General features: G+C 41.1%; 1 protein-coding gene across 1 annotated transcript in view; it reads right to left on the minus strand.

Moving 5' to 3' along the window:
• Positions 1-23,052, minus strand: part of DNAJC19 (DnaJ heat shock protein family (Hsp40) member C19) — a 630,746-nt gene that overhangs the window by 195,223 nt on the left and 412,471 nt on the right. The window contains exon 4 of the mRNA XM_044070178.1: positions 14,688-14,764. Coding sequence (XP_043926113.1) covers positions 14,688-14,764 — 77 coding nt within the window. The remainder of the gene's footprint in view (positions 1-14,687; positions 14,765-23,052) is intronic.

The following is a 23,052-nucleotide window of genomic DNA, read 5'->3' on the forward strand; positions in this document are numbered from 1 at the left end:
ACCCCTGTCGAACTGACGTCAGGGAGGAGACGACAGCAACTGACGCCGGACCAAGACTTTGGAACTTGGGCCGGCTGGGGAACCCAAGTGTAATGACTGCAGCAGTGTCACATGATAAACATCTGGCAAATTGCAGGCTTCCTGAAAAACGATCTCCAGTGCAGTCAACAGAGTAGGAACCTTTGTAGCACATCATGCTAATTTCTTAAAGATGTTGGTATATCATGTTTCTTCCACTGAAATAAACTGTTCATTCTAAACACATTTTAAGAAAAGGGAAATTCTAAATGAAATTCTAAGGAAACACCTTCTTCAGAATCAGGAATACTGTCAAAAACACTGGAGGATTACTTGCTCCTTTCTCAGTGAATTTCTTCCCCAAGAGAAATGTCCAACAGGGATAGAGCAGTTTACTGCATTTTCCATTAAATTCTCTTTAAAATGATTTAAAACATATTGCACATAGTAAGGGGGAATACAGCTGGCAGGGTTAGCATTTTTGAAAGTTGGCACTTTTAAAAAAGGACTGAGCATTGAAAGGTCTAGGATGGGTCTTCATGGTCTTCTTTTCTGGGAACCAAGAAAATCCTTGAGTAGAACCTTTTTCCAAACTGGGAAGGAGGAATTATTTCTCTAGTGCCCTGGTTTAAAAGGGACTGTAGTACTGGTAAGCAGGAGGAGCAGTTGGTGAGCAGGAGGTCGTGGCCTGCCTAACTGGAGAGGTTATCCATGACTGGAAGTAACCATCTTGGAGGATGGCGAGGACCCACTTGTCTGAGGTGACTTGATTCCAAACAGGAAGGCAATGGGAAAGGCGAGCAGACAGTGGGATGGAAGCAGTTGGTGGAGGAGGCAGGAGTGGCAGGTAGATACTACCTGCCCAGTCCTGAAAGGGCATCCTTTGACTAGAGGAGGAAGGTGCTCTAGCTGAAGGATTTTTCTTACTTGCTTGCCTGTGTCTAGTTTGAGGAACAGGACTGGAGTGTTTTCTGATGAACAGAGTTTTTGCAGGATAGTTCCTGTAAAATTTAGGTACAGGGAAAACTAGTAGCTGCTTAAGATCCTGCATCTCATTTCCTTTTTGTTGCAGGGATTTGAAAAGATCTGCTACTTTTGTGCCAAATAAGGCACAAGTGGTGTATCATTGAGCTTAGCTCTGAAATCATCTGGCAGGGATTACAAGCGCAGCCAGGAGTATCTGTGAAGCACAGAAGCTGAAGCTGTTGACCTTACTGAGGATTCTGCAGCATCATAGCTACATTTAATTAAATGCCAGGTGACTTGGGACACAATGGCCAGTAGAGAAGACACAGCTGATTTGGCTGAGGAGTCTGGAATGTCCGCCAACAGTTTGGTGGCAGAGTCTAGAAAAGACAGGGCATACTTTGCCATACGAGTCTAGTAATTAGTACCTCTACAATGCCAGGTGTAAATCTTTTTGCCTAGCCTTTCCATAGTTTTGCAATCTTTGTCAGAAGGAAGGATGGTGGTGGTAGGCAGGAGTTTGGAAGCTTTGTCTATGGAGACAGAAATGGTAGCTGGATCTGCAGGAGGGCACTTAATCAAGTGCTTAGCTGTATCTGGGACTTTGTACAATCAGTCTGTTATACGAGGAGCAGGAGGTTGTGAGTTCAGACTGAGAGATGCAGAAGAAGGGCATCTAAAAAGGCAGGCAGTATAGGAGGAATGACCGAAGGGCTTGGTGTTTCCATTTGAATGAGGTCATAGTACCTCTTTTGTATTACATTCATGTCTGTGGATTCCCATTTGAAGTGTTCCTTCATTTTAAAAATAGTTTCAGAGAAGGCAGTGGAATCTGGGTCCATAGATACTTCCTCTGGGGATCCATATCCCAAGGGAGAAGAGAGTTGTGAATTATATGAGAGGGAATCATCTGAGGAATCTGAACAGATGTCCTCTTCCCTAGTAACTGTCTCTGCAGGTTGAGGCCTAGGACTAAGGAGGAGGAGGAAAAGCTGCAGGAACAGAAGCAGCTGATGTAGGCCTCTGGGCCATGAAAGCTGAGAAAAGACTTTGGCTAATGGCCTGCCAGTCTGGAATACTTTCTGCTGGCTGAGAGATATGCTTCCTTTTTTCTCTCCTCTTGAGATTCCCAACAGGCATCTGTTTAGGAGCGAGCGTCAAAGTCTGAGGCAGGGAGTCGAAAGGTTCCCCTGAACACACTGGTTCCCCCCGGCATCTGAAACGGACACCGGAATAGCCTCTGCAGACTTTCTCTCTCTCACCGGTAGTACGGCTTCCTCAGAGGTACCCGCAATATCTGGTGCAGCGGATCCGGGTCCCGATCCCAAGACCAGGCCGATGTCAGCCACAGGCTGTGGACCGGCCAGAAGAGGTTCTGCAAGCGTTACAGGCTGTAAAGATCTAGCCTTCTTTTTTAGTGGTACAGAGGCGACATCCGATGAGCCCTCCATATGCAAAGCAAGTTGTTTTAGACGTTGGTTCTCCAAGTACAAACTGAGTGCATGCAAATGACTGTGCAACGTTTTCAGAACGAATGCCTGGCAAATAGGGCAGGCGTTATAATCATGCAACCGTCCGAGACAAAACAAACACTTATCGTGGGTGTGTTTATGAGGGATGTGACGGCCGCACTGGCATTTACCCTTTCTGGATGACATGAAAAGGCAGTAATACAAAAGGAAGAACTGAAAAGGCCCCCAACTGGTTACTTAGCTTGAAACTTGAAAAGGTCATCAGCGAAAGCAGGAACACTGGCATACTTATTGGTGAATGAAAAGTTCTGAGGGCTGGTGCATGCCGTCACTTCTATGGCCCACATACTCTCATCTAGACCTGATGTCTCGCGCACTTAGGAGGGACTGAAAGCTTTTGGATACTGGCCATATGTATGAGAGACTAGAAGGGTAAACCCATATGCAGAATACTGCAACACAGGAATAGAAGGACATAATCCTTTTCCAGAAAAAAAAAGTTTAACTTTCAAATCATCAAATACCACTGTTTTTTCTGTCTTAGATGCAAAGAGTTCAGTTTCTCAAATTTTTCTAGATCAAACATCTTCACTGCTAACCACTTTCAGTACTCCTTTTGGCAGGTACAGATTTTTGAGAATGCCATTTGGGATATATTCTGCCAGTGAAGTCTTCCAGCATGCAATGGAGCAATTTATTTCTGGGAATCTGTGTGCTATCATAGTAGATTATATTCTAATAGGAGGTAATGGTGAAGCTGAGCATTACAGAAACCTCAAGAAGGTTCTGGAAAGAGCACATGAAGTGAATCTTAAACTGAATCCTCAGAAGTTACTTATGTTGCTCATTTATTTATCAGTTCAGGCTTACGACCAGATCCTTCCAAGCAAACAGCTATTCTCGATATGCCAGCTCCAGACAATGTTCAAACCCTAAAATGTTTTCTTGGCATGGTTAACTATCTTGTCAAGTTCATTCCAGACTTGAGCTAACTATCACCACCACTGAGAGAGTTGACATGTAAAGATGTATCCTGGTCATGGTTAGAACACCACCAGAGAGCATTTGATGTCCTGAAACAAAGAATTGTCAGTCCACCAACTCTCGGATATTATGATATTCACAAACCAGTTACTCTTTCTTGTGATGCTTCGAAATTTGGTCTTGGTGCAGTCATTCTTCAAGAGGGTAGACCAATAGCCTATGCTTCCAGAACTGTGACCCCAACTGAAATGCAGTATGCTCAGACACAGAAAGAACTCTTGGCAACTGTGTTTGCATGTTCGCAATTCCATGATTATATTTATGGTACACCTATCCTGATCAAAACTGACCACCTACCTCTAGCCACTATTTTGAGAAAGCCTATGTATGTAGCTCCTGCCAGATTACAGCGCATAATGTTTAAGTTGCAAAAGTATAACTTCAGTCTTGTCTACACAAAAGGCAAACTTCTTTACATTGCTGATACTTTATCCAGATCGCCCAGAAATACCACTGACTAGCATAAGAATGAGAAACTTGACTTTGAAGTTATGGAAGTGAGAAATTTTTCTGACACGTCTTGATGAGCTTAGAAGTCATACAGCCACAGATCCAGTTCTTCAGAAGCTCAACCACTTTATCAGTTAAAGATGGCCATCAAAGCAATCTTGCTTACCAGTGGAAGTGCAACTTTATTTTCCTTATAGAGATGAGATTTTGACTGATGATAGTATTATCATGAAAGGTCCAAATGTGATTGTTCCAAAGTCCTTGCAACAAGAGTATATTACTATCTTGCATCATGGCCACCCAGGAACTGATTCTACCAAAACAAGGGCGAGAGGACTAGAATTTGGCCTTCTATGTCACAGGACACTTGAGTGAGTATTTTCATACTGTTCTGTATGTAACAGTACAAAGCCACATCAACAGAATGAGCCACTATTTGTGAACTACCTTGGTCGACCGTAGGTACAGACATTTATGAGTGGAATGGTCAACATTACTTGATGTTAGTAGACCTTTATGCAAAACTGGTTCGAGATTGACCTACTTCCTAACCTAGCATCCAGTACTGTCATTACCAAGATGAAGCATCATTTTGCAGTCCATGGTAGTCTGCACAAAGTTATTTCTGACAATGGTACACAGTTTACAAGCCAGCAGTTCAAAAGATTTGCTGAAGAGTTGGACTTTACTCATGTTACAAGCAGCCCTGAGTACCTGCAGTGAAATGGTTTGGCAGAACATGCATTCAAAGTATGAAACAATTACCAGAGAAGTCGAAATGAGACAATAAAGTACAGTTTTGTACCTACCATAAATGTAGATGTTCGAGGATCCACATTGCTGCAGTCATAACCTGTGGATAGTCCGCTGTCCTCGGTCGGCCCGAATACCAAAGAGTTAGGCTGGCGTCGGTCATGGACGCCCGGAGCTGACGTCTGTACGTAGTAGTACTTAAGCGCATGACCGACGCCATATCCTCAGTCTTTCTTGCCCCAGATGTCAGAAGGCCTTAAAAAGGAAAGGCCAGCCAAAATAGTAAATACCCAACAACCACAAGTGAGAAAATAACAGTTATCCCAAAGGAAAAAACAGCAACCCCAAACAATAGAGGGGAAGGAGGGAGGGAAATAGGACTGCAGCAATGTGGATCCTCGAACATCTACATTTATGGTAGGTACAAAACTGTACTATGTTCTTCGTCTCACATTGCTGCAGTCATAACCTGTGGGTAGAATCCCAAAGCAAAGGAAAAGGGAGGCTGGCAAAAAAAGCATTAGGAGCTGCTAACATGCCCTGTAAACTGCAGTGGCAAACCCAGCCCTAGACTTGGAATAAAGAGGAGATGGTAATGCTTAGTAAAAGTGTGTACTGAACTCCAAGTAGCTGCTTCCAAAATATCCTTAGTAGCTACCCCCCTCAAAAAGGCAGTAGATGTGGCAGTAGCCCTAGTGGAATGAGGTCTGATCCCAGCAGGAACATTCTTCCCATGATGAGAATAACAAAAAGCAATACAATGACCAATCCACTTAGAAATAGTTTGCTTTGAAACAGCTTTCCCTTGAGAAGCCAGAGCAAAAGAAATAAATAACTGTTGAGTCTGCCTGAACTCTTTAGTTCTGCTCAAATAATAACGTAGCTGCCTGTGAATGTCCAAAGAATGCAAGACTTTCCCCTTTATTTTGGGGATCAGCATAAAAAGTAGGCAAATGAATAGACTGGTTTAAGGCCACATTAGAAATCACTTTAGGCATAAAAGTAGGGTTAGTACGCAGAGACACCCTATCCTTATGGAATACCAGAAAAGGTTCAACTGCCATGAGTGCCTGCAATTCAGAGACCCTCCTAGCAGAGGTAATGGCCAACAAAAAAGCAGTTTTCCAAGACAAAAACTTCAGCTCAGACGTAGCTGCAGGTTCGAAAGGAGGTAAAGTAAGCTTCTCCAACACAAAATTGAGATCCCAGGAAGGAGTAGGAGCTCTACGTGGGGGTCTTATATTTTTTGCCCCTCTAAGAAATTGCTTAAACAAAGGATGAGAAAATAAAGGAGGGTCACAATCATAGTGAGCAGAAATGGCTGCAGCATGAACCTTCACAGAGGAAAATGACAAACCCTTGTCAAGTAATTCAGTAAGGTACTGTAGCGTAAAACTCAAATTAGGTACTGAGACATCAAAGCCCTTTGCTGTGCTCCAAAGAAAAAATCTCCTCCATTTATCAGCATAAACTTTTCTAGTACTGGGCCGCCTGGCTTCCAAAATGACATCTAAAACCTGTTGAGGAAGCTGAGACCCCACAGGCTCTAAAACAGAATACGCCAGGCTGTTAGATGCAGGGACTGCACCCTGACATTGAGCAAATGATTGCTTGACTGGGACAACAAGTGAGGAATCTGTCGCAAAGGCCAAGGAGGCTCCTGAATTAAACTTCTCAGCAGAGGATACCAGTGCTGACGTGGCCAATCTGGTGCTATTAGAATCATGCAAGGCTTGTCCCGTTTGACTTTCAAGAGTACCTTGGGAAGGAGAGGCAGAGGAGGGAAAGCATAGACGTGAAGGTTGTTCCAACTGAAAGATAGAGCATCCACTTTCCAAGCTTTTGGGTGAAACATCTTTGTGCAAAATTTTGGTAGTTGGAAATTTAGTGGAGAAGCGAACAGATCTATGTCTGTAGTTCCCCAAGCCACTGTCAACTGTTGGAATACCTGAGGATCCAATTTCCACTCGTGGGGGTCCACAATTTGTCTGCTCAATACATCTGCTAGGGAGTTCTGTGCTCCTGGCAGAAACCGTGCTTGAAGAGTGATGTGCAAACTCAGAGCAGTCTCCCACAATATCATTGCTTGTCTGCAAAGAGGGTAAGAATGGGTTCCCCCCTGCTTGTTGATGTACCACATGACTGTTGTGTTGTCTGTTCGAATCAACACCTGTCCTGGTTGAAGTAGGTCCTTGAAGGCCATCAGGCAAATTGGACTGCTAACATCTCCTTCATGTTGATATGCAAATGTTGTAGTCTGGGAGGCCACGTGTCTTGAATCCATTTCCCATTGAAGTGTGCTCCCCAAGCCAAGTCTGAGGCATCTGTCGTTATGATCTGACTCGCCTCTGGTCGGGTCACAGAGAGTCCCTTGTTTAGGTGACATTCCTGCGCCCACCACAAGAATTCCTTCTGGATGCAAGGTATTATCCGAATGACAGTGTCCAAATCGTGGCAGTGTTGAGTCCATACAGTTTTGAGATACCATTGTAGCTTCCTCATATGCAGTTTGGCATTGGGAAGTACTAGAATGCAAGATGCCATGAACCCCAAGGCTTGAAGGACTGTCCTTGCAGTCAGCCTGGACAGTACTGATAACTGCTGGAAGTATAGGTGAAGAGTTCTTTGTTTGTCCGGGGTCAGAAAAGCCATCTGAGAAGCTTTATTCAGTCTCACACCCAGAAAGCACATGTCCTGAGAGGGTACTAGACTGGACTTTATTTCGTTCACAGAATACCCTAGGCACCTTAAAACTGCCATTACATACTGCAGATGTTGAAGTAACTTGTCTTTGTCTTGAGCAAGAATCAGGCAATCGTCCAGATAAGGATAAATTTGTATTCCCATCTGTCTAAAGAAAGCTATTATAGGAGCCAGAACTTTTGTGAACACCCTGGGCGCAGTAGATAAACCAAAGGGCAATGCAGAGAACTGATAATGAGAAGTACCAGCCCGAAATCACAGGAATCTCCTGCAGCTGGGCATGATAGGAATGTGAAGATAGGCCTCTTTGAGATCCAGGATTACCATCCAGTGATCTTTGCCTAGCATAGGCAGAAGTTGTTGTAATGTTAACATCTTGAACCTTGGAATGTCTAGGTAGGTATTGAGAATGGACAAATCCAGAATTGGCCTCCAAGTGTTTCCTTTCTTTGGCACTAGGAAAAGACGGGAATAAAACCCTAGGCCTACTTCTGACGGAGGTACCACCTGGATAGCTCCCATCTGTAAAAGCAAAGAAATTTGCTCCTGAGCCTCCAGCCTTTGCTGAGGAGGCACGTCCGGCATGCCTTTGAAAGGAGGAAAAGTGTGAAAGTAAAACTTGTAACCCTGATTTATTATTTCTAACACCCATTTGTCCTGGGTGACCAAATGTCAGTTTTGTTTGAAAAGTGCCAACTTTCCTCCTAGAGGAGCTGCCAGAAAAGAAGGATCTGGCAGCTGAAGATACAGGTCATTGGGTCTGTTTACGAAAAGGCTAACCCCTGCCCTCACCAGAAGACTGTGCAGGAGAACTCCAAGTCCTAGGTCTGAAAGAACCCTGAGCGTGAGCCCTGCCTCTACCACATCTAGACCTGCCCTTAGACTGAAAATCCGAAGAAGGGTAGGACCATCCTCTAGCAGGCCAATTCCTGCTAAACTTAGGGGGCTGCACCTGCAAAAAATCCTTGACCTTCTGCATCGACTTAGCTTTATCTTCCATCTTTTTCAAAACTGACTCCACAGGAGAACCAAAAAGAACTTCAGATTGAAGAGGAGCATCCAAAATCCGAGATTTAACATGCTCTGACAAATTTTGATCCTTAAGCCAGGCATGTCTACGAATAACTGAACCAGTAGCAGCCACCCTGGATGAAGCCTGAAGAGCATCGAAACCACACTGCAAAGAATGTTTTCCAACTTGATCTGAAGCATGAACCAACTCCTGCAATTCCTTACACTCTATACCCTCAGCTAAAGCATCCACCTTAGATTTCAATTGGCCTAACAAAAAGTTCTGATACTTCAGCATATGAAACTGGCAATTTAAAGCCCTCATAGCTAACGTAGAAGAGGTGTACACTTTTTCCCCCCACCTATCCAACGCTCTAGAATCTTTATCCAAAGGAACTGGATTCCTAACCATAGAAGCCCTGATACCCTTCGGCCCTTGAATAATAGTTTCCGGGTCAGCTCTAGGACTCTTATACAAATATTTATGTGCTTCAGGAACTCTATAATATCTGTCTGGCTTGACAGGGGCAGGGGGTAAAGAATCAGGATTAAGTGAAGCTTCAGAAAAAACATCCTAAACAACATCTAAGACAGGGGGAATAGCTAAAGGCCTATGTTGTGGTAAAAATAAAAATTCCCTAAGCCTTTTTCGAGAATCTGAAAAATCCTGACCTTCCCACTTGAAATGTTCCCTCATGGAATGTAAAGTTTCAGAAAAGGAAAAATCCTCTGGAGGAGAAGCAGAAGGACAGGAATCCTCTGCATCCGAATCTGAATAGGGAGGGTAATCCTGAACATCCTCAGCTGAGGAATCAGAGTAGTCTGAAGAATGCTCCATTCCCTCTAAATCTGTCTCCACCCTAGGCCTCTTCTCTGGGGGGGGGGGCAAAGATCCCCTGATCAAAGTAATCAAATCCTTTGCCATTTTCAACATATGTTTTTTAGGAACAGAAGCTGAAGAACTAGGGCTATGGCCAGTACCAGTAAGACCAGGTTTAGCCTTAGCATGGCCTTTAGCCACTGAGGTAGAAGGCCTAATAACCTTTTGTAAGGAAGGAACTACAGATACCTGAGAAGCACCCTCGGCCTGGCCTAACTCCTGAGAGGCCAACTCCTGTAAAAGTAAAGGTTCCCCCTGGGATTCAGCCGAGGCCTCGGCCGGATCCACAGATTCAACCGGAGGTTCCATAGAACCGGCGTCCGCAACGGACGAGTCATCCGGTTTAGACCTTAAAGATTTATCTTTACGTTTTTTAGCGGTAGCGGGCGTCTGAGGATCCGACGGCATATTGTAGTTACACCGCTTACCGAAAACAAGCCTGGCACAGTCTAATCTGCGTTTAATGGTGCGCTTATTAAATCTAGCGCAAAAGCGACACCCGACTACGTCGTGTTCAGGCCCCAAGCAAGGAATACAGAGAGAATGATAGTCCCTATAAGGTATCTGTTTCCCACAAGAAATACAATTATTAACCTTTTCTGACATCCGGATTAACTGAGGCAAGAAAAGACAAAAATTTTCCCCAACGGGGTACTTAGCCCAACTTGGTCTTCGGTCTGAAACTCGATAATTGAAAATTTCAGAACGCCGAACGGCACTTGCAAACGCTGCTTCTGCTTCGGACCACGCGGCAAGAAAGACTGAGGATATGGCGTCGGTCATGCGCTTAAGTACTACTACGTACTGACGTCAGCTCCGGGCATCCATGACCGACGCCAGCCTAACTCTTTGGTATTCGGGCCGACCGAGGACAGCGGACTACCCACAGGTTATGACTGCAGCAATGTGAGACGAAGAACATCAATGTTTTCTTGAGTCTCTTGAATCTCAGAAATGTTCCTCGTGATAAACATCTTGATTTACCTGCACAGAGACTTCTGCCGAGACAAACCAGAACCACATTACTAATCAGCAGTAAATTATTGGTTCCATGTGTTAAGAACAACAGATCAGCAAAAGCCCATCTGTTAAAGAACCGATTATTTCAGAAGTCCTATTATGACAACTGTAGCACACTGCTCAATCCATTATGAGAAGGGGAGATAGTAAGGATGCCGACGACAAAAGGTTTTGAATGGATTGAAGTCGTGAAGAGTTTATGTCCAGAGCCGAGATTGTACATTGTGGAATTGTAAGGAGCAGAATTTAGGCGGAATCAGAAACATTTGGCCCCGGTGTCTAAGTCTGTACTGCAGTATCATACCTGCGAGAAAGACTGCACATCTCAGAGTAAGTTATTCAGTGTTCCAGTTCCAGAGGACATTCCAGTAAATATCCCTGCGCCTGGGAGGAATCCTGAAACTCCTGAAGCAATTTGTTCACCAATGACTGTCCCTGTTGCTAAACCCAGTTCTGATTGCTATATCACTAGATCAGGTCACATTTCCAGACAATGTTCCAGATACACGGCAACTTGGACATGAACGTTGTGTTTCTTATTGTCTGTACAATTGCATGTTTCTTTTTCAAATGTCATTATATTGTGGGCAATTCATTAAAGAGGGAGGACGTAGATCAATATGTATGTACACTTTTAAGAAGCTTTCTAGGGGCTTGCACAAGGCGTATAAATACTGAGCACGTGCGAGCCTGACTGCCATTTTGTCATATATGTGTATGTCTGTGTATGTATGTCTATGTAGTCTGTCAGTTAATCAGTTAATTTATATTTTGTTCTGCTCCTATCCATCCTGATGTGTTTCTATGCAATAAAGCACAAACGAACTATCCCGCCTGTTCATCTTCACTTGTAAAACAAAATGAGCAACAAAGGCCACTTGACTACTGGTGGGTTAGGGAATATCTATTCTGACTTCCTAGAAGAGGAATCAGGGAAAAGAATTTGAGACACCTGATGATGGACAGGAAGACAAAGAGATCTCAGGCTGGCATGCACTGGAAAAGAAAAAGTCCTCTTAGTAATAAACAGCTTGAGTGACCCACACAAGGCATTAAAAAAGATGGTGACAAAGTCTGCCTGCCATCTAACTGACCTACCCTAGCTTACGCATCACCACAAAGAGATGAGAATTGCTACCTACTGCCATGGCCTCAGATTAAAGTGGAAAAGGGTAAGTTTACCCTTGCTTGTCCTGTTCGATTCTCAGTTAGAGCGTCTTCTGTGTGGAGAGATGCGTGAATGTGCGTACCTTTGTTGAAGGTTGTGCGTCAGGGCCGGCAACTCGGCATGTAAAAATCTACTGCCAATCATTAGCGGACTGGAGTTCCACTGTGGCGACCCCTAACCGGGAAAATCCAAAAGACACAACAACAAAATTAGTTCTAGTGATTATTATGGTATCCTTTGCAGGCAATATCAATAAATGTATAAAGTAATTACAGAAGTAAATACCATTTCAGTAATTTCAGAGAACTATTACAGAATAATTTCTATATAAATACAGTTAGTAAAGTAGACCTTATATTTTATTTTTTATTTTATTTTATTTTATTTATTTTATTTTTGTTAACCGGGAAAGTCCGACTGGACACAGGTCCATTTTCAGCGGAGGCCCGGGGAGAAAAGCTCCATGATACAATACAATATTAGATGAAAACAGTACAAAGCAATTCTTAACATTTATAAGTAGTACAGAGGACCATTTACCTGGCATGTGATAACTAGAAGAATATACAGTCAGTACTCTAGTAGAATATACAAGTAGTACAAATAATACAAATATATATAAATAATTTTTTTTTTTTTTCCTTCAGAATATTAGTAAATATAAAGTTGTAATACATTTATGCTTTAGTGTAACTGAGAAGTAAATAAATGTCCATAGGGGCATAAAATAGGGTAAAGGTATAGGTAGGATGAGAGTAAGATCATCTCTGTTAGGTATTGTGTTAGTCTAGAAACAGATTAGAGTGTTTTTCTGGTAAGGGATATGGTACAGAATAGTACAAGTGTTGGAATGTTTACTGCTTATAGATGGATGAAATGTTAGGATGAATCTGTGGGATAGCAGTAGAGCTCAGTAAAGGAAAATGTTGTAGTGTAGCATAGTCCATGCAACTGGAGCATAGATGTTGCTACCCTGGGGTATAGCAAGAGCAGAGCCAGATGTTAGAATAGTAGGATTTCAAGAGGTGTTTGAAATGGGTGCAAGAAGTAGTGCTGGTTATATTGTTTGGGAGTGAGTTCCAGGTTTGTGCTGTGGTGCAGGCAAAGAGAGATTTACCTGCTTCATTTTTATGTCTAATTACTTGAATGAGATTTTGGTTGCTGGATCTCAGGGCTCTAGTGGTGGTGTAGGGCTTAATTAGTTGTTGGAGGGCAGGTGTTTTTTCAGGGTAGTAGTAGAGTTTATGTGCAACTATGGCTTGATTGAGTCTAAGTAGCTGAGGAAGTTCCAGCCACTTGAGTTGCATTAGGAAAGACAGTGATGGGATCTATTTGAGGAGTCTGTTGCAAATTTGGCAATTTTGTTGTAGCATGATTCCATTTTGTGAAGTTCGGTCCGTGAAGGTTAGTTAAGATAGGGAAGCATAGAGAAGGATAGAGAGGAGATGGCTTCTTGCAATAGTGGCTTTGGTCTGAATAGTCATGAACTTTTATTTCTATAGAGCAGACCCAGTTTTCGGTTGACCTTTTGATGGTTTGTGCTATATGGATATCATACTTTAGGTGGTTATCAATGTCAACTCCTAGTAGTTTGGTGTGGTTGGTTGGTGTGATTTGAGTATTGTTTTTGGAGCATATAGTGAGGTTATAGTCAGAGTTGGATGATCTGCCAGGGGTGAATAGTATTAGTTTGGTTTTCTTTGGGTTGAGAAGAAGTTGTATTTTAGTAAACCAGGTTTCAGCTAGGGTAAAGTTGTATTGGGTGATGGTGTGTAGTTCCTTAATGCTGGTGGCAGCACAGGTTATGGTAGTGTCATCAGCATATTGAACTACTGTAGCAGTGGGTAGTGAAGAAGAAATGTCGTTAGTGAAGAGGGAGAATAGCAGTGGACCAAGGATTGATCCCTGAGGGACTCCTATGGACACTGGTAAGAGAGGGGACAGCTTTTCTTGCCAGAGAACTGCTTGTTGGCGCTCTGATAAATAGCTGCTGAACCAGAGTATGGTGGAGGGGCAAATATTGAGACTAGATAGAGTATTGAGGAGCAGATTGTGGTTAACCATGTCAAAGGCTTTTGATAAGTCGAGGAAGATGGAAGATACGAAAAGACCTTGGTTTCTAAAGTGATTGACTGTGTTGGTATAGGATAGAAGGGCAGTGGTTGTGCTGTGGGAGGGTCTGAAGCCATGTTGGGAGTTGGATAGTAGTTTATTTTGTTGAAGATATTGCATTAGTTGCAAGTGGACAACTCTTTCTAGAATTTTTGATAAGGGTGATAGTATGGCAATTGGACGATAGTTGGTTAGCTCTAAGGACTGAAAATATAAGGTTAGGCCTGTGGCTTCATTTTATATTTTAAAGTAACTACAGAAATAAGATACTTGTGTGTCTTCAGGAATCTTGAAGAGGAGCTGTCAGGCTGGGTATCATTTAAATGTACAAAAATAGGGTATTCTCTTTGCATAAGTCTAGAAGTGCAGCCATATTAAAGCAAGCCTTCACAGTGTGCAGTTTCAGTAAATGTAAACGCACTTTCGATCTGTGAAAATAGCCTTCAGTCAAGCATACTGATAAGACCAGTGTGTGCAGGACACTGAGAACAAACGGATCTTACAAGGCTTGAGAACAAAGGCTAAAGAGGCATTTAGAAACTTGCAGGGTTATATTAAGAAATACTTTAGACACAGTAAGTTAATTTTGTTTGAACTGCTACGCAGAAAGTCTTTGCAGTACATACACTCGAGTATGAGTGCAGGAGTCAGGTCAACTATCCAGCATTCCAGAAAATACTAATTATACTATTCAGGTAGAAAGGAATATGAAAAATATAAATCCAGAGGACTATTTCAGTTTATCAGAACTATTATTGGAGATATTCACATACTGTTGACATCTACCTCCACTGTACATAATAAAGCATGCTTAACCAAACTACAGTGTTTGCAGGCTTTACTGTGAAAGGTACAAGAAGACTTGGCACATAAAGGCGAGACTGGCAACTGTTTAGCACAGTTCTGAATAATTAACAAATAAAGGCATTCATTCCAGTTTCTCCCAGTTGTTTCCAGCTCATACCAGTATTCTACATCATATCAATTCTTACAATAACCCATTGAGGATAAAAAGAACCATTCAACATTATTAAATATAAAAACAGCTGAAAATGTTCATTAGAATAAAGCTAATAAATTTACTTTGTACCTCACTCCTAGTATCAAAGCTGCTTCTCGCTTTGTCATCTTGGGTTCAAAGCCACCTCTGTAATACCCACTAAAGGCCTACAACATAAAGAGAACATAAATCATGGCAAAAAGCATTAAATATCAGATGCACTACTAACAAAGCATGTGGGCTACTATTAAATGAAGGATAAAAACTTACTATTGTGCAAGTAAACTTACCATAACAGCAGATGTCTGAATTATCACTGACGCAGTAGCCTAAGCTCTATGAGTTATAGCCTGCTAAAAACATAACAGCCATCCAGCATCCAAAGCTATTAGGGCACCTTTCACACATCTAAACAGTCAGTTCGATACAAGCTAACTAAAAAGTCAGGTTTTGACATCAAACCCTTCAGAGCTTTCATGCCAGAGAGAGGGAGGCTAAAGTTTATTTATTTTTTATTTTTATTTTACATTTATTGACCGGGCTAGTCTAACTGGATATATGTCCATTTTCAGTAGCGGCCCGGGGAGATAAGCTCCAAGACATGGTCCAAATACAATAATACAAGTACAAACAAATAAAAAATAAGAAATAAAATCTAATATTCTAGTAAAAATAGCTGGTATGGAAAAAAAATGCATCAACAATGGTAACGTGTATTTCAGCATAGAGGTTGTGACAGGATGTAACACTGAGGTAAAAAGTCACAAACAGTGCAAATTGAAAGAACTTAGACAACAATGCAGGTTAAGTCAGAGGTAGATAAAAGGAAATAATCATAGTAAAAAAGGAGAGAAAAAAAAAGAAAGAAAATCAACAGTACTTGCAACATGTGAATTACAGCAGAAAGGTAAAGCAGGATCTAACACTGAGGACCTGCAGTATAATATAGTGCTATTTAAGTATGGTGACATAGTATAGGGTAAGTCAGAAGTGAAAAAAAAGGGAGTGTGATGTGTAGTATTGTAGCAAAGGATTTGCTTAAGAAAAGATATATAAAGAGGATAGACATAGTAATAAAGGTAGAGCAGAAAAATATAATAAGGTGGGAAAATGTAGTAGGATAGTAAGGAGTGGATAGGTAGTCAAGTTAGTAGAGGTAGATGACTAGTCTGGTCTGCAGCAGGGGCATAGCCAGTATGTTTTGAGGAGAAGTTTTCTGTTTTTAAATAGAGATAGAGAGGTGAGTGAGGTGATGTCATTAGGGAGAAGATTCCAGGATTTACCTACTGTATTAGAGAAAAGAGAATCCCCAGCTCTGTTATTAGGTTTTGAGGTGTGGATAAGAAGTTTGTGAGATGATCGTAAGGACTTTAGGTTTTTATAGGGGGTGATGAGGGTAGATAAACTTGGAGTATTAGAAGGTTTGTATAGGATGTTGTGGGCAATGGTTAGTTGGTGAAATTTAATCTGTTGTTGTAGTTCTAACCATCCTAGCTGTTTTAAGTTTATACAATGATGGGTTCGGAATGGGTTGCCTGTAGCAAATCGTGCAATGTTATTATAGGTCATTTCCAATTTACTGAGTTTATTCTTGGAGAGATTAGTAAAGATGGGAGAGGCATAAAGGAGTGTAGAGATCAAATGGGTGTGGGCGATAGTAGTTTTAGCTGTAGGGGAAAGGAATAGTTTAACCCTATAGAGACTGCCAATTTTTTTATTGACAGTCTTTATGGTATTATTGATGTGGATGTCGAAGTTCAGATTATTGTCGATGGTGACACCTAGTAGTTTGGTGGTATAGTCAGAAGATATTATAGTACCATTGATAGATGTCACTGAGACTTGAAAAGGAGAGGACTTCAGAGTAGGAGTGAAGAGGAGGAGTTTGGTTTTCTTTGGGTTCAAAAGAAGGCAATGCTGAGTGAACCATTGTTCAACTATGTTAAATACTTTTTGGGTGAGAGCATGAAGGTCATGGGAGAATGTAGCTGAACATAATAGTGTGGAGTCATCAGCATATTGTATACATGTGGCTTGTGGGATAGCTAGATGAAGGTCATTAATAAATATGGAAAAAAGAAGGGGTCCAAGTATGGAACCCTGAGGGACACCTAAGGTAATGGGAAAATGGGAGGATAAAGTATTATGCCAAAGTACTGCTTGTTGACGTTTGTCAAGGTAGGATTGGAACCATTTTATGGAAAGTGGGTCTAATGACAGAGATTTTAGGATGTTTATGAGAATCTGGTGGTTTACCATGTCAAATGCTTTAGACAGGTCAATAAATAGGGCAGAAGAAAGATTATTCAGGTTTTGTTGTTTGTTAATGTAGTCAGTAAAGGACAGGAGGGCAGTGGTAGTGCTGTGTGAGGGTCTGAAACCATGTTGACAGTTGGAAAGTAAATTGTTTTCAATTAAATGGTGAAGAAGTTGTTTATGGATACATTTCTCCATGATTTTAGCTAGGGGAGAAAGCGCAATGGGGCGATGGTTAGATATTTCTGTGGGCTGTCCACCTTTATGTAGGGGGATAATATGGGAGACTTTCCATAAGGTGGGGATGTAACCCTCAGTAACAGTCCTGTTGACCTGTATGGAAACAGGATAGGCTATGGCATTGGAAGATAGTTGTAGATATTCAGAAGGCAGTAGGTCTGCAGAAGGAGAGCATGGTTTCTGTTGTTCCGCATGAAAAGGGACTACAGTGGTTAGAAGAAGTTATGAGAGACAAGCCACAGGCCAGTGATAATGACATCTTTCTTGTTATGGAACTAGCGGATTTAGTATTGCACAATAATTTCATATATTTCTCTGGGGAATATTTTAAACAGATATCAAGGGTGGCTTTGGGTGCCAACTGTGCCCCAACCTACGCTGACATTATTTTGTCAGTTTGGGAAAAGAAGTGCATATTAAACAGTGAACATAACCAAAATTGGATATTTTATTCCAGATTTCTGGATATCATCTGTATTTTTTGGACAGGTATGACAAGTTCAATAGAGGAATTTATGAAATATTTAAATTCCACCACAGATTTTTTGACCTTCACATATCAGGTTAATACACAGCAGGTTAATTATTTGGATATATCCCTGAGTGTGCAGGATACTGGTTTCAAATCTACCATCTACAGGAAACCTACTTTCTCCAATAGTTACATCCATTATAATAGTTCTCATCCAAGACATCAGAAGAAGGGCATAGTTAAAGGCCAATTTGTTAGGGCATCCCGCATGACTTCTGATGACTTGGATTACCAGCAAGAATGTTTAAAACTTACTAGGATGTTTCAGGAGAGAGGATACCCTGAGGAATTTATTTTAAGTATCCACAAGGAGGTCATGGATGGTAGGAATACTAAATACCAACCTATTTTGGGCACAGGCAAGGTAGAAAAATCTGAGAGAGAAGGTGGGCTATATGATTTCAACAATGGGTTTAATAAAGTTTTTGTTACTGAATATTGTGCCAATTCTGGTATTATTAGACCTTAGTAATTTAAATGAAAAACAGTAAGAACCGTGTTCCGTAAAAGGAACAATATTAAGAATATATTGGAATATGAACCCTGTGTCAATAGATTTTCAAACCAATGTAAAGGTACTTATACGTGTGGAGCCTGTTCACAATGTAAATATATATCACACACTGACAACATATATATTGCAGCAAGAAATAGATGGATAAGGGCATCAACTTATTCCAACTGCAATAGTCAAGGGCTGACATATATAGCTACTTGTCAAAAATGTCAAGCATTTTATGTCGGAAAAACTGACAGACATTTGAAGAGAAGGATATATGAACACTTTTATGAAGTACAGAAACAAAATCCTAATAATGCCCTGTTCCGGCATACCTTGACATGCCATCAGGCTAGGTTTGAATTTTTTGTATTAGAGACTATGTATCGAGACAAGAGAGGATTGGGGTATTAGACTAGAGCATAGGGAAACCTATTGGCAAATTCTCCTAGAAGCAAACAAAAAAACTGGTTTGAATGACACTATATCCATCGCACCATTGTTAAAATTGAAAGCTGGTATGTTGTGAAATTGTTTTTCTTTAACACTAAGGGGTCTGTAAGCAACTTTTTTATTATTTTTTGACAAACATTTTATAATATTATTGGTGCTAAAAGCGGTTGTATATATTAAGTTTTTATATTTTAAATGTATTACTTATATATTTTTAATATGTATCTTAATTTTATAGTACTTGAATAGTGAACTTGGTTTTATTTCTTTAAATTTCAATTAAATGAAGGTTTTAATTTATTGCAGCACAGTATAAATGCCTGGTTAGGGCAACCCACTTATGTATCTGAAGAAGTCAACGATCTATGCTGACGAAAACGTTGTATTTGTATTTTATTGACGTTAATACAATAAACTGTGTGGTTGCGGTCTCCCACGGACTGATTTTTTGTATTGTTGGTGGATTTACATATCAGTAGAGGCTCCGTTTTGTTTTGTGGGATAATATGGGAGATTTTCCATAAGGTGGGGATGTAACCCTCAGTAACAGTCCTGTTGACCAGTATGGAAATAGGATAGGCTATGGAACTGGATGATAGTTGTAGATATTCAGAAGGCAGTAGGTCTGCAGAAGGAGAGCATGGTTTCAGTTTCTTCAAAAGGGTTTGAATAAATGTGGTTGAGACAGGTTTGAGATGAAAGGGGGGTGGTTGAGGAGTGTGAGGGTAATGTGAAGGCATTTGATGATAACTGACTAGCTAGTGTTTGGATGGCATCTGTAAAGAAGGTATTGAAGGTATTAGCTGTATGGATGGGATTTTTCTGGTCTGTATTTTGAGGGTTTGGTGTTGTGGATTGACCTGGGTGGAGTAATTGCCTTATGCTGGCCCAGAATTTCTGTGGGTTGTTGTAATTAGGTTGTTGATATTGTACAAAGTATTTTTGTCAGAAAATATGGCATTTTTAGTGTCATTTTTTTTTGTCATTCTCCATTTGTCCCAATAATTATTTCTGATGTGAATGTTGTGTTTGGTTTCGTTAGAAAGCCATGAAGCAGACTTGGGTCTTAATTCTGATAGCTCTGGAAGGGGCATGATGGTTAAGAATGGCAAGAAAGGTAGAATTAAAGAAATTAATGGCTTCATCTAGAGGCAGTTGTTTTAAGGGAGCCCAATTGCATGCTCTTAGTTCCATCTGGAATAGATCAGGGTTAAATTTCTTTTTGGATCTAATATGTCTAATGGAGGTTGGGGAGGGGGTGTTAGCTTTATATCTGATGATGTAGGTAAGTGAGTGATCACTGAAATCATCGGGGAGAGTTCCAGAATCATAGTAGAGAGTATGATTGTTTGTGAGAATCCAGTCTAATATGCTTGCTTTTTGTTAGCTTTATTTATTCTGGTGGGGGAGGTAATGGTTTGAGAGAAACCATGTAGGTTTATGTGTGTGGTAGGAAGGCTACTACTATATGAATTCCAGTCTAAATTTATGTCACCTAGGATTATGGTTTCTTGAGGCAGGTGTTGGGATAGCCAGCAGAGCATATTTTCCAAGGTGGCTATGTTATTTCCAGGGGGCAGATGCATGCAGATGATATAGACTGATTTAGCTTTGTTAAGTTCACGTTTAGAGATGAGAATCTCAGCATTGGAGTCATGAGGTAGATTACAGTTGTAAGTGGTTAATTGAAAGCCAGACTTAAATAGAATAGCCTTGACAAGAACAAAAATAAGAGGTCCTCACCCTGACCATAAAACATACAAAAATAAGGGGATGGAGGGCTACTGCAGCAGTGATCAAGTGACCGTCTACTGTTGTGCTAAGTTTATTTACACAGCTGTACTATGCTCATCATAAGGATCACTGCTGCAGTAGTCCTAGCTACATGGATAGATTACCATAGCTTAGACTAAGAGGAAGAGGAAGGATGTGGGTCCAGAGAACCCTGGAGAACTGTCCTAGCAAAGCCTGTCCTAGACATGGAAAAGGAGTCTAGTTTATACTGCTTTGTAAAAGCACATACAGAGGACCAAGATGCTGCTTCTAGAATATTTCCAGAATCTAATTCTTTCCATAAAACCAAAGATGAAGCCAAGGCCCTGGAAGAATGAGCCATGACCCTGACTAGAACTGACTTGTGGTGGATATAACAAAAGGTAATAGTATGGGGTGACCATTTGGAAATAGTCTGTTTTGACACAGGTTGCCTTTTTTCTTACCTTCACAAAAAATGGACAAATTTCACATTTTCTGAAAGATTTTGATCTCTCAGAACAATACCCAAGCTGGAGACCATCCAAGGTATGAAATATCCTTTCTCCATCATCAGGGAGATGTACAGCTTGGCTCAAAATAAACTTGGATACTACTTTAGGTATAAATGGAGGATTTTTTCTTAAGTAAATCCTACCTTTGTAGAAAATGAGACAAGGCTGACCAACCCATAACACCTTGCAACCCAGATGCTCTTCTTGCAGTGATAAGAGCAACTAGTAGCACTGCTTTCTGTGTTAAGAATCTCAAGTTAGCCTGACGAGCTGGTTAAAATGGAGCAAGAGTTAATTTTCCTAACACAAAATTAAGATTCTATGGAGGAGTGTGCTCTGTTTTCTAGGAGGCTTTGTATGAAACACCTACTCAAAAACATCTTTACTTGACACTACATTGAAAAATGGGGATTCATGGGGAGATGTGCCGAAATGGCCATCAAATAAAACTTGACTGAGAGGAAAGTAACTCATACAAATAATGCAGAATCAGAGAAACACTAGCCCTGAATTAGTGCTGGTTCTTTTCTGGGTACCAACTAGAATATATGATTTTCTAGTAGCAGGTTTTATTGCTTCCTTTAATACCAGTTGCAAGTCCTCAGAAAAAGGGTGCCTAAAAGGTATCAAAATTCTGTCATTCAGACAGTCAGTTGTAGTTATTTGGGGTTAAGTCAAAATGCATCAGACACCCTTGGTGTCTGTAAGAAAAGCTTGAAGTAATTGCCCCTGGCCATTACCAGTAGAAGAGTGAAACACTTTTGCCTGGGCAATCAGGTAGTCACCACAGTGATCTTTTATGAGTCTTTCTGAAACTTCAGCAGGACCCTTGATAATAGTGGAAATGATAGAAAAGCAAACAGGAACATTCCTGACCATGGAAAAGAGAAAAGCATCCCTCTTCCAAGCCTTCTTGCATTAAGTCACGGAGCAGAAATGTTGTCGATTGTGGCGAGTGCAGGCAAAAATATCTATCTGAGGTGTTCCCCACAGCTGGAACAATTCTTGGAAGACCCTCTGATTCAGTTTCCATTTGTGAGGCTCTGGCCACACAATTTAGTTCTGACTGTAAGAAAGATATCTCTAGAGTAAAAGTGTGCTGAAAAGCCATACGCCAGGCTACCATGGTTATTTTGCAGGGAGGGTAAAATCTGGTTCCCCTTTGTTTATGTACCACATCACTGTGTTGTCATCTGTAAACATTAGTAGAGGTTCAGAGGACTACAAATGACTGAGAAAGAGCTGACAGCATTTACAAATGCCAACATCTCTTATGTTTGTGTGTTTTGGTCCGTTTCTGTTCCCACACTTTTATCCCCATAGACAATGCCCCCCCACCAAGGAAGTATAAAGTGTCTGTTGTGACAAACTGCTCTGGATTTGAGAGGGAGCATGGAAGACATGGATCTAAAGAAATTTGTTGTCTCCTCAAAAAAAAATCTTTTCATGAACCCACAAAACTGGGAAGTTGATGTTGGGAACATACAGATTTCAGGTACCAATGGATGTTTCTCATGTGGAGTCTTGCAAAAGGCATTGTGAGAATCACAGATGCCATGAGACCCAGAATCCCAAGGAACTTCCTTGCCGAGATAGTAGTCTGAGTGAAAAAACTCAGGAATACATCTAGATGCATATTTTTTTTCCTGTGGAATAAAACCTCTTTGAACAGAGGTGTCCAGGAGACACTCCAGGAAAACAATCCTGTGGGAAGGAGTCAGACAAGACTTTTGTAAATTCTCCAGAAACCCATTCTGTGCAGGAGACCGTCACCCTGGTGAGAGACTCCTGACACTTCACTTATCTCTGCAGAACCTCTTTCAAGTAGTCTAAATAAGAAAAACTGTGAATACCTTGCAGTCTGCAGAGGCTATCACAAGAGCTAGCTACTTCTGGAATATCCTTTGAGCAGGGGATAGACCAAAGGGTAATGCAAAGAACTAATAATGTGATCCAGACACAGAAAACCATACGAAACATCTGAAATCTGGATCTATAGGAACGTGATGATACACACCTTTTAAACCTAGGGTTATTACAAAACTTAAAATAGCAAGTAAGCTGTGAAATGTCAATATTTTGAACTAGGACACTATCACAAAAATGTTCAGAAAGGAAAGATACAGAACTGATCTCAAAGAATCTTCTCTCTTTGGCACCAGAAAAAGATCCTTCAATAAAACCATTCTTCTAACTGATAAGGAGGGA

This window comes from Protopterus annectens, chromosome 4.part1 (genome assembly GCF_019279795.1).
Source record: "Protopterus annectens isolate FY-2018-M chromosome 4.part1, PAN1.0, whole genome shotgun sequence".
NCBI lineage: Eukaryota > Metazoa > Chordata > Ceratodontiformes > Protopteridae > Protopterus > Protopterus annectens.